At 40.9% G+C, this 13,137-nt stretch overlaps 1 protein-coding gene across 3 annotated transcripts in view; it reads left to right on the forward strand.

Annotated features, from left to right (window-relative positions):
- SLC4A10 (solute carrier family 4 member 10) overlaps positions 1–13,137 on the forward strand; it is a 273,046-nt gene that overhangs the window by 228,211 nt on the left and 31,698 nt on the right. For all 3 annotated transcript variants that reach the window (XM_073545734.1, XM_073545735.1, XM_073545736.1), the window contains exons 15-17: positions 548–653; positions 12,074–12,235; positions 12,400–12,513. In XM_073545734.1, coding sequence (XP_073401835.1) covers positions 548–653; positions 12,074–12,235; positions 12,400–12,513 — 382 coding nt within the window. The remainder of the gene's footprint in view (positions 1–547; positions 654–12,073; positions 12,236–12,399; positions 12,514–13,137) is intronic.

Here is a 13,137-nt window from a genome sequence, read left to right on the forward strand (position 1 = left end):
CTACAGCAGATAAAAGTGTTTTTATCAAAACTGCTGCAAGCAGCCCAGTAAGTGCTATATTGCTGGAATCAGGTTCTCTGTCCCCGCATCATGCCGCTTTTCAACGGGGCTGCAAAAACCTCATGTTTAATTCCCTTTAACGATAAATTTTTATCAGTTACTATCCTTGCACAGGTTTTCAATTCAGACTTTAGTAAATTTACATAATCAAAACACATTTAGAATATATTTTTTTTCTACAGTTTTGATAATTAGAAATGCACTTATTATTAGTTCATCATTTGCTTTTGGGAAATATGTTGCGTGATTACAAGGTCATCCTATAGTAGATGGAGATTACTTATTTGTGCCGGAGTAATGAAAATCCAAAATAAAGGAAGCATAGCATATGTCACAATGCAGCAAATGTTAGAGTTTTCTTACTAGATAAGCTTTATTTGATGAAACCAATTCAGATACTGTACAGGAAAATGTTCAGATTTTTACTCCTGCTTCCTCGGTCAAACTGTCTCCCAAAGATCTTGTTTGGGTCTTGTGTCTTTGTCAGGTGCAGTTGTGCGGAGCCCGCTAACCCTACTAACGAGACTCTGAAATATTGGGATGAAGCCAATATAACCACGTCGGACATAACCTGGACTAATCTGACCGTCAGTGTAAGTGGAGAGGTTTTTGTATGTTCTATGCTAAAAAGTGAATTTAGATTCTGAAGGTTTAGCTGTAGTCCCATCCTATTTGTTTGTAAAACTTGTAAAACCACAGCACGGCATCTTATTTTCAGTTATTTGTGTCTACAAGGTGAACTTAACGGGTTTCTAGAGATTAAAGGAGACTGATCACCAGGTCAGAATTAACCAGTGTTTACTATTATTTTATTCCTGCTGCTCCTCTGATTATACAATTTTTTTGTTTCTCAAAAATCTGCCATATGGTTCCAAAAATATGGGCCTTTTTATTTAATGCTAAATTTAATGGTCTTTATAAAGGGGATGTGGCTCATATGATTCTTTGTGTGTGGTCTGAATACTAATTACAAAGCGAGCCACGCCCCTTTAGTGAAAACCATAAAAATCAACACTAAATAAAAAGGCCCATATCCATATGGCGGATTAAAAATATATATATAGCTCTCTCTCTCTCTCTCTCTCTCTCTATATATATATATATATATATATATATGCTATTTATTGATTTATTGTCAAACTATTGTGATTTCTCTTGTTAAATCATAATGCCATCCTAAAACATCCAAATGACCCTGATCAAAAGTTCACTTACCCTGGTGATTTGATTTTGGCCTGATAACATGACACAAATAGGTTTGACTGGCTACTAAAAGTAACATCCTCATCTGTGACCTGTTTGCTTGTAATCAGTGTGTGCGCATAAAAGCTGAGTGAGTTTCAGGGATCCAGACAGACTCTTGCATCTGTCATCCAGCCACTGACGTTTCTGAATTGTGAGTCATGAGGAAAGCAAAAGAATTGTCAACGGATCTATGGAAAAAGGTAGTTAAACTGTATAAAACAAGAAAGGGATACAAAAAGATATCCAAGGAATTGATCATGCCAGTTAGCAGCATTCAAACTGTGATTAACACATGGAAAATCAGGGGCTCTGTAAAAACAAAACCACAGTCAGCTAGACCAACAAAAATGTCATCCACAAATGCCAGGAAAATTGTTTGGGATGCAAAGAAAAACCCACAAATAACATCAGATGAAATACTGGACTCGCTGAAAACTAGCGGTGTGGCTGTTTCAAGATGTACTTTAAGGAGGCACTTGAAGAAAAATGGTCTGCATGGTTGAGTCGCCAGAAGAAAGCCATTACTGTGCAATTGCCACAAAGTATCTCACCAACAGTACGCAAAAGAGCTCAGAGACAAGCCTCAAAAGTTCTGGAACAAAGTAATTTGGAGTGATGAGACCAAAATGAAACTTTTTGGCCACAACCATAAACTTTACATTTGGAGAGAGGTCAACAAGGCCTATGATGAAAGGAACACCATTCCTACTGTAAAGCACGGAGGTGGATCACTGATGTTTTGGGGATGTGTGAGCTACAAAGGCACAGGAAATTTGGTCAAAGTTGAAGGAAAGATTAATGCATCAAGTTATCAGCAAATACTGGAGGTAAATTTGCAATCATCAGCCCGTAAGTTACACATGGGACGTACTTGGACGTTCCAACATGACACGATCCAAAACACAAGGCCAAGTCGACCTGTCATTGGCTACAGCAGAACAAAGTGAAGGTTCTGGAGTGGCCTTCTCAGTCTCCTGACCTCAATATCATTGAGCCACTCTCTGGGGAGATCTCAAGCGCGCAGTTCATGCTAGACAGCCCAGGAATTTACAGGAACTGGAGGCTTTTGCCAAGAAGAGTGGGCAGCTTTATCATCGGAGAAAATAAAGAACCTCAGCCACAACTACCACAAAAGACTTCAAGCTGTCATTGATGTTAGAGGGGGAAACACACGGTATTAAGAAATGGGGTATGTGAACTTTTGATCAGGGTCATTATGATTTAAAAAGTGAAAACACAGTAGTTTGACAATAAATGGCTTCACCCAACCACTAACCATGAGGGAGAAAAAGTTTTGGTGTTATCATTCATATTCTCTGTAAAAAGGGCAAGAAAGCAAAAATTCTGCTGGGTTATGTAAACTTTTGTGCACAACTGTATATATAGATAGATAGATATTGGTCATGGGAGCGTTGGGAATAATGCAGAGATGACCAAGTCCTCTTTAAAATTGATGGCACATAGCCTTAAAAATCGGTTGGAGTCAACTCTTGACACTTCTGACAATCAGCTGTTTGAAGGGATCCGCTTTATTAATTACCAAGCATCTGTATTTGGTATTACAGATGAGAAGTGCACTGTAATACCAAGTATAGCAGTTGCTAAAAGTAATGAGTTGTTTTTGGGAAACAATGAAGGATGCATGCCAACGTCTTCTAACCGCTGATTGTTGAAAGCACCAAGCGTCAGACCTCCAACAATCAGATTTGAAAGTATATAGAAAACCCCTTTAACTTTTCAAGTTAATTTCAGTTGTGGATATCCATGCAAATCTTCTTTCTTTCAAAATAAGACATGTCTTTCTCATGGACCTATCTACAAAGGTAAAAATCTTCCATCATTGCTCTCCTATGGCAAGGACAGGGCATAACTTGCTGGTTCCTGGAGATTCAACTGATGGAACGTACACTCCTCCGGAGAACAGGGCTTTACAGAACCCCATCTGAATGGAGCAGAGGTTGAACAGGTTAAAAAAAAAACAACTGCTGTACTCGGCTTTCTCCGACAGTTCCATAGTAAATTAATAGAGTGGAGGAGAGCGTGGTCAACCTTTTCAAGGCAGGGCCAACTTCTCACGATCACTAGGAGTCCCAGCAGAAAGACCCCAAGTGATCAGCGATCCTATGGATAGGGGATAAGGTACTATGTTAGGAAACCACTTTACAATTGGTGAAGCCTCCATACCAGCAAAGGGACTAGGACCCCAGCTGACACCTTGTAGCAGCCAAGGAGTCTATAAGTACTTAACGGAAATAAAATTGAACCATAATTTGGCTACAATTGACTGCTTGGCCACCTTTCTCTTGTTAGAAAGATGGGGTCACTGATCAATCTTCAAGAAGAGAGGGCGCCATGGCCCCATTTGCCCTCCCTATAATTTCGGCCTCTACGTTACCTTCATTGGGATCCCAGAAAAACTAATCCTCACTCCTATTCTTAGCTGAAAATTCGATGTTTTCTCCAAGATCTCTTTAAGTCATTTCTTTTTTTCATTTTTCTTATTTTTCCCATTAAGACTCTGCATTGTAGTTAAAATAAGGAAGATCCAGTGTTAATTGCCCCTTAATCCTTCATTTAATATCTAGTGATTTCTCAAAAGATGTTGTTTATGTGAAATTTCCATTTGGGGGTGAAAGCCAATAAGTTTACCATCTTGTGAGCTCCTTTCTGTCAAATAAAATTATGATTTAAATAGGGGAAAAAAAAAATATCCTCAAGTATCTGATACGTGACATTTTATGGCTATCCGTTCTCAGATAAAGCTAAAGCCCCGCCAATAAAATATGTTTTTGTGTTTTTATTTTAGAAAATCAACTTATACACATCATAGAACAAAGAGGATTTCTGCTGATGCGCGACAGATGGCACAGTCAGACTATTCTAAAACGTCTCCAAAAGCTCATATTTCCTCTAAAATATTTTTTTTTCTCCAGCTGTTCAGGATATGTATTGAAATATAATTTTTTTTTTATGTTCAATTCCTGTGCTTATCATAAGCTCTGCTTCCTATTTAATGGATGGGTGCTATCAGCATATCAGTCTTATCTGTAAATTTTTAACCATAATTTCCTTGTCTATGATTTGGATGCACGATTTTTCGGGAGGGGATTAAATGGGAAAATTAGAAATGAACCTAGAAAATCTAGACATCTAAGATGGAGGAGAGGATTGTTGGTTAGTAGGGATAGCCAAGTGTCAGGTAATGGGATCCCAAAAATTGGATTGCCTAGTAGGGATAGTCAAACCAATTTTGGCCTGCTTTTACCCTGCTATAGCCACATCCAAATAAAAGTACTACGCTGTGCCCCAAAAGTAAGTGTCACACAGTACCCATCTAATAATCCAATATAATGACTAGAGGTGGTACCCAGGATCCAGGATCAAAACTAGGGGGGTGGAAGCCATGGTCGTTCAGAGCTCAGTTCCTGAGCTTGCTTCATACACGTTTCTGTGTATGATGTACATACCAAGGTGCGAGAAGGGGTTTAACTATTGCCTCATGTGATACATTTATGGTACAATTTCATACTGGGGCACTGACTCATGCTGCTGGCTGGGAAAGGACAGGTAGTACACCTGAAAGGCATGTAGAAAGCTGTAGGACATACAGATTTTGCATCTGTTGAACCTGGTTACTGATTCCTAAGAGTTCCTTATCCCTTAATATTTTGCGTTGTTTCAGTCATAGGGTCAGACCATGTGACTGCTATGGTGCTCATGAGTCAGGGGAGCCCTGTAACCGGCAACCCATCTAACCCCTGGCGTCAAACTTTCAACTGTATCTGTATATACGTCACCAGCCCAGCACCTGTATATACATCACAAGCCCAGTACCTGTATATACATCACAAGCCCAGTACCTGTATATACATCATCAGCCCCAGCATATGTATATACATCAACTGCCCAGCACATGTATATACATCAACTGCCCAGCACATGTATATACATCACCAGCCCAGCACGTGTATATACATCTCCAGCCCAGCACGTGTATATACATCACCAGCCCAGCACCTGTATATACATCACAAGCCCAGCACCTGTACACTGCGTGCAGAATTTTTAGGCAAGTTGTATTCGAGGGGATTCTTTTTATTATTGAACAACAACTATGTTCTCAATCAACCCAAAAGACTCATAAATATCAAAGCTTAATATTTTTGGAAGTTGGAGTGGGTTTTTTTTAGATTTGGCTATCTTAGAAGGATATCTGTTTTTTCAGGTAACTATTACTGTGCAGAATTATTAGGCAACTTAATAAAAAACAAATATATACCCATCTCACTTGTTTATTTTCACCAGGTAAACCAATATAACAACACAAAATTTAGAAATAAATATTTCTGACATTCAATAACAAAAAAAAAATCAGTGACCAATATAGCCACCTTTCTTTACGATGACACTCAAAAGCCTTCCATCCATAAATTCTGTCAGTTGCTTGATCTGTTTACGATCAACATTGCAATGTGCCGCAGCCACCACAGCCTCCCAGACACTGTTCCCAGAGGTGTAATGTTTTCCCTCCTTGCAGATCTCACATTTTATGAGGGACCACAGGTTCTCTATGTGGTTCAGATCAGGTGAACAAGGGGGCCATGTCAATATTTTCTCTTCTTTTAGACCTTTACTGACCAGCCACACTGTGGAGTATTTGGATGCATGTGACGGAGCATTGTCCTGCATGAAAATCATGTTTTTCCTGAATGATACCGACTTCTTCCTGTACCACTGCTTGAAGAAGGTGTCTTCCAGAAACTGGCAGTAGGTCTGGGAGTTGAGCTTCACTCCATCCTCAATCCGAAAAGGTCCCACAAGTTCATCTTTGATGATACCAGCCCATACCAGTACCCCACCTCCACCTTGCTGGCGTCTGAGTCGGAGTGGAGCTCTCTGCCCTTTACTGATCCAGCCTCGGGCCCATCCATCTGGCCCATCAAAAGTCACTCTCATTTCATCAGTCCATAAAACCTTAGAAAAATCAGTCTTAAGATATTTCTTGGCCCAGTCTTGAGGTTTTATCTTATGTTTCTTGTTCAAAGATGGTCATTTTTCAGCCTTCCTTACCTTGGCCATGTCCATTAGTATGGCACACCTTGTGCTTTTTGATACTCCGGTAACGTTGCAGCTCTGAAATATGGCAAAACTGGTGGCAAATGGCATCTTGACAGCTTGACGCTTGATTTTCCTCAATTCATGGGCAGTTATTTTGCGCCTTTTATAATCAACACCCTTCTTGCGACCCTGTTGGCTATTTGCCATGAAACGCTTGATTGTTCGGTGATCACGCTTCAAAAGTTTGGCAATATGTCACCAGCCCACCCCCCAGCCCAGCACCTGTATACGTCACCAGCCCACTCCCCAGCCCAGCACCTGTATACGTCACCAGCCCACTCCCCAGCCCAGCACCTGTATACATCACCAGCCCAACCCCCAGCCCAGCACCTGTATATGTCACCAGTCCCAGCCCAGCACCTGTATATATATCAACCCCATTGTATTACAGGTGCTGGCTGCTGGGGCTGATGTATTTTACTTTAAACGTCTTTCTGGCATGGGATTATTATTATTATTATTATACACTCTGGCTTTCTCACTCACCCAGTCCCAGAGTCTCTGGGTCAGAGAGATCGGCGTCACTGATGTGATGATACGCCTAACGCCACACGATTGCAGCAGGTAGGCCGCAGGCACCAGGAACGCATAGGTGGGGAGTGTGTCCTGCCTGGACTCCCTGATGCCTGATACATTGAGGCTGCAGCGCTTACAACCAACTGCTGAAGGTCTGCAGCCAGGGGCGTGAGAGCAGAGCGCGTATAACATATAACGTCAGGACGTTCTTAACCCCTATGTGCGTCGCAAGCACCACCGACTGATGCTTTTGCTCGCACCCTTTAAAGGGATGGCGGAGGAAAAACGGGCCGGTGACCGCATCAGCGGGCAAGCGGCCAGAAGAGCGGGTGCCGCCAGCCAGCGGCTGCCGCCCCACATGTCACCAACACATCGCAGCCCAGCGGGAAAATGTCCGCTTGGGCAGATTAGCAATCCGGGCCTGTGGCCTCATCATGATGGGGCGTGCGCGCCCCTGCTTCTAGCTGGCCCCCCTCCCCTCGGTGGGTACGCCCATGAGAGATGCATTTAGACTGCACCCGTGATCGTGATTGAGCAGTCGTAGGATTACTCATTTTCCTATAGTCTTGGCAGCTGATCACCCGACAAATAAGCAAAATGCTCTTTCTTCAAGATAAATGTTCTTTCAGTTTCCACAAAATATCATTCTCAGCAGCGCATTGTGTGAACAGAACATATGCTGCCGAGAACAATGACAATCTACGCGCACTGAACTCTCAGTCAAACCTTGGAAATCACATGCTTGTCTATTTTTTCAATTCATTATACAAATTGCCTCTTTGAAGAGGATGACGACTTGAACTCCATCGCCACCTATTGGGAATAGCAAGCCTAAAAGTTAATATCGACCCTTTTATGAGTCTTGGCGCATGCCTTAGGATAAGAGTCAAACCAAATCTTAATTTGTAGACACATTTCGGGTTGTTGCCCCTCTTCAGTGCAAAGCATGAGATCTGATTAGGCTGTATGAGAGGTCTGAAGTGTAACATTCCTCTTCCTATTTGAAGAGGCATTTTGGATTATTCTACCCCTGAGGAAGGTAAACAACACAAAGCGAGTGTCTGCAAATTGAGATTCTGGTTTATATTTTATTCTAAGTCATGTGGCACGGCTCGTTAAAGGGTCGATATTGACTTTTAAGTTTGCTACTTACCCGGGCATGTCTTCTGTTCAGTGCACATCTGAAGCAGTGACTCTCTGTGTAAACAGGCTGTCAAATAACTATTTAGTACCCCGGGTCAACAGGCGGAAACAGACCTTTAGTAACGTTGATGTACGATGTCATTAAGTGCCTGACTAATACTGTCGTACAGTGCCTATAGGATATTTTTAAAGCAATTAGCTCATAAAGATAGTCTCGATTCTTCATCAAACCTTGGAGATAGTTGAAAATCACATGTTCCTGGTGTATTTCTTCTGATCTCATCAGCCAAAACTGAATCCCAGAAACTCTTGAGTTGGAGTGATGTCTACTCTACCAAATGTGTATGTAGTAATTGGAACAAGGAGGTGGAATAAGATTCTGCAGGTGAACAACTGGCTACGTCGATGGTGCCGTCAGCAACGATTTGGATTTCTGGATCACGGAGTGAACTACTTATACGATGGACTACTTGCTAGAGATGGGGTGCACCTTACGAAGACTGGAAAGCATGTATTTGGAAGTCGCCTTGCTACACTTGTAAGGAGAGCTTTAAACTAGAACAACATGGGAAGGGAAGCAAAAGACCAGAAAAAGCCATACACCTGACAAATGCTATTGAGAACTCTGCTATTAGAAGTGGAAAGGAAGAACAAAGACGAAAGAATCTAATTAATAAAAATATTGGAGAAAGAGAAACCAATCACAAACTAAAATGTTTCTATACTAATGCACAAAGCATGGGCAACAAACAAGGAGAATTGGAACTACTAACACAGGAACAGAAATATGATGTAATTGGAATCACTGAAACTTGGTGGGACAATACACATGATTGGAATACAAGACTAGAAGGATACAACTTATTTGCAAGAAACAGACTTGATAAACGAGGAGGGGGTGTCGCATTGTATGTTCGAAACGCGTATATCTGCACAGAGATTGAAGCTTCAGAGACTGGGAGTTCTGTGGAAACTGTTTGGGTAAGAATACAAGGACAGAACAATGGAAAGGACACCATTGTAGGCATTTACTACAGGCCGCCTGAGCAAGCCGAAGATATAGATGAACTCTTTATGCATCAGATGGCCAAGTTCTCCAAAAAATATGACATAGTTGTCATGGGAGATTTCAACTATCCAGACATTTGTTGGGAATCTCTCTCAGGCAAAACTAACAGGTCAAGGAAATTCTTATCCTCTCTTGCTGACAACTTTATCTTCCAAAAGGTAAGGGAGAAAACAAGGGGAACTGCTACCTTGGATCTAATCCTTATAAACAGGGAGGAAATGGTTGAGGAGGTAAAAGTGGCTGGGACCCTAGGAGGTAGCGACCATGCTATTTTAGAATTTTGGATTACTAGAGGTGGAAGACCTGTGAAGACTCAGACGTCAAGGTTAGATTTCAGAAAGGCAGATTTTAAGGGATTCAGAAAGAGAATTGGAGGGATCCAATGGCTGGATATCCTTAAAGACAAAAATGTCCAGGAAGGATGGGAAATCTTGAAAAATGAAATTCTCAAAGCACAGTTGTTAACAATTCCGAAAAGAGGGAAGAATAGGAAGCATTTAAGGAAACCAGGATGGATGAACACAGAACTTAAGCACATGCTAAAAAGGAAGAAAAAAATGTTTATAAAATGGAAAGAGGGAGGCATATCTAAAGAAGAATATAATGCTGTCTGCAGAACCTGCAGGGCACAAATCAGATTAGCTAAAGCTGAAAATGAACTGAGGCTTGCAAGAGATGTCAAAAGCAATAATAAAGGATTTTGGGGATATGTCAAAAGTAAAAGAAAAGTCAAAGATGCTATAGGATTTTTACAGGATGAAAATGATGAAATGGTAAGACAGGATGTTGAGAAGGCTGAACTTTTAAATTCCTATTTTGCATCTGTTTTCTCTCAGAAAGGAAATGCAACATCAACTGTTATTCACTGTCCTATTAAGGGAATAGAAGAATCCAGGATATCTATAAACAGAAAGATAGTGAGGAAACACTTAGCTAACCTAAATGAATTCAAGTCTCCAGGTCCAGATGAATTACACCCCAGAGTACTGAAGGAGATAGCAGAAGAAATTTTTGAACCCCTCTCCATAATCTTTGAAAATTCTTGGAGAACAGGAGAAGTGCCAGAAGACTGGAGAAGAGCAAATGTTGTTCCTATCTTCAAAAAGGGGAAGAAGGTGGACCCAGGCAACTATAGGCCGGTGAGTCTGACTTCTATACCAGGAAAGATCTTTGAACAAATTATTAAACAACATGTATGTCAATATCTGGATAAGAATGAAGTGATTAAACAGAGTCAGCATGGGTTTCTAACTAATAAGTCATGTCAGACTAACTTAATTTCCTTCTATGACGGTATCACTGATTGGGTGGATCAAGGAAATGCTGTAGATATAGTATATCTTGACTTCAGCAAAGCATTTGACAAAGTCTCTCATACAATCCTTATTGAAAAAATGACTAAGTATGGAATGGACAAGGCAACTGTTAGGTGGATTCATAACTGGCTTAGTGATCGGACCCAAAGAGTGGTCGTAAATGGCTGCACATCCAGTTGGAAGAATGTCTCAAGTGGGGTACCACAGGGCTCTGTCCTGGGCCCTGTATTGTTCAACATCTTTATCAACGATTTAGATGAAGGAATTGAGGGTAAACTGATTAAATTTGCTGATGACACAAAGCTAGGAGGGATAGCTAATACTAGAGAAGAGAGAGAGAGGATTCAAAAAGATTTAAATAAACTGGAGAAGTGGGCAGCAACTAACAGAATGGTTTTTAACAGGGAGAAATGCAAAGTACTACATCTGGGCAATAAAAATGAAAAAAGCATATATAGAATGGGAGGAATAGGGCTAAGTGACAGCACATGTGAAAAAGACTTGGGTATACTAATAGATCACAGACTGAATATGAGTCAACAGTGTGATGCAGCAGCAAAAAAGGCAAATGCAATTCTAGGATGTATTAACAGAAGCATACAGTCTAGATCACGTGAAGTCATTATTTCCCTCTACTCCTCTTTGGTCAGACCTCATCTGGAATATTGTGTCCAGTTTTGGGCACCACATTTTAAAAAAGACATCAACAAACTGGAGCAAGTTCAGAAAAGAGCGACCAGAATGGTGACCGGTCTGCAAACCCTGTCTTATGAGGAAAGGTTGCAGGATTTGGGAATGTTTAGTTTGCAAAAGAGAAGACTGAGAGGAGACTTAATAGCTGTCTACAAATATCTAAAGGGCTGTCACATTGTAGAAGGATCAACTTTATTCTCATTTGCACAAGGAAAGACTAGAAGCAATGGGATGAAACTGAATGGGAAGAGACACAGATTAGATATTAGAAAAAACTTTTTGACAGTTAGAGTGATCAATGAGTGGAACAGGCTGCCACGAGAAGTGGTGAGTTCTCCTTCAATGGAAGTCTTCAAACAGAGGCTGGACAGACATCTGACTGGGATGATTTAGCGAATCCTGCTTTGAGCAGGGGGTTGGACCAGATGGCCCAGGAGGTCCCTTCCAACTCTACGATTCTATGATTCTATGATTCTAGTGCTAAGTTGTGCATAAATACTGTCAAACAGTGGTCTCACAGTATTTGCATACAGATGGATCAAGCAAAATAAAAGCCATAAATTAGGATAAGCTTGCTATACTTATTCATAACAAATCAGGGGCAGACATATTATTGATGCAACCCAAGAGTTATGGGGGCCACTATCACGTCCAAAGCTGGTGTCATTTGGTGTTATGATGAGCTATCGGACTGCAAAGGACCCCTATATTGTTCTTGCACAGGGGCCGTCTTCTGTGTCCTCCAGAGTACCACATGAAATCCTACCAGTATTGTATTTTCCTTACGATCCACCACACCATTCATCAATGCCAACCACTTCCGGTTAACAAAATCTGTGTGCAACCCTGGTAATAATAGACTACAGTAATAAGATGTCTGTTGTAATTGTAAAACTCAATTGTATATTCACAGGCATGTCATGAATATAAAGGAGTTTTTGTGGGCAGTGCCTGTGGTCATGAAGGCCCTTATGTACCCGACGTCCTCTTCTGGTCAATCATCTTATTCTTTTCGACCGTCGTACTTTCATCAACCTTGAAACAATTCAAAACCAGCAGATATTTCCCTACAAAGGTACAGACCCTGCATCACATATTAACCAATGGACCCATGGTTGCCCCTGGTGAAATATTTTATCTTAATCTAATTTTTTTTGTATAATTTTAGTAATTTTTTTTACAACCGTTGGAATCATTAAGCTACAGATTATTTTTTTCTACCTTTTGTTTTCCATATAGGTCCGTTCAATCATCAGCGACTTTGCTGTGTTCATTACCATCATGTCAATGGTTTTGATAGATTACGGCCTAGGGATCCCATCTCCGAAACTTCAAGTTCCTAGTGATTTCAAGGTAATATAAAAATCAATAAAGAGTAATATATGTTCAGTGTTTGACCTGTTAAAGGATTTTTATAGAATGTTACATTGACCATTTGGGGTCCCACCTTTGGGTTTCTCATCATGGAGAAAAAAAGAAGGGTCTTGAATTCCTTTTACCCAGCACAGTAATAGCCATACAAACGTGAATGCATCTCAACCATAATCTCCATTCACTTAAATGGTCTGAGATGCAGTACAAGTCACAATTACAATTATATGGATGAATCTATGTCAGGAACTGCAGTTAAGGAACCAGATTGTTTTGCCAATTAGCCGGTGTCCCTGGGGTAGAGGCAGCACCAATCATCCTAAGGCATTTATAGGACATTTCATAACTTTCCCAAATTCTCATGAAAATATTTATAGCACATCCTGTACTGTACAACTGTAGCCAATTTATTGTATATTTTAGGAGTTGGAGTCAGTCCATTTTGTACCATCTCCAACTCTGACTCCCCCAAAATGAACACCAACTCCTATTCCACGACTCCAACTCTACAGCCCAGCGTGGAATATCATCATGATGCCACTCTGGAAGCTGCCCCAATGGGGCAAACATGCACTGCCTTCCGTAATCCCAATAAGACATCGTCTG

Source organism: Dendrobates tinctorius, unplaced genomic scaffold (assembly GCF_039654945.1).
Source record: "Dendrobates tinctorius isolate UK_male_01 unplaced genomic scaffold, ASM3965494v1 ptg000143l, whole genome shotgun sequence".
Lineage (NCBI taxonomy): Eukaryota > Metazoa > Chordata > Amphibia > Anura > Dendrobatidae > Dendrobates > Dendrobates tinctorius.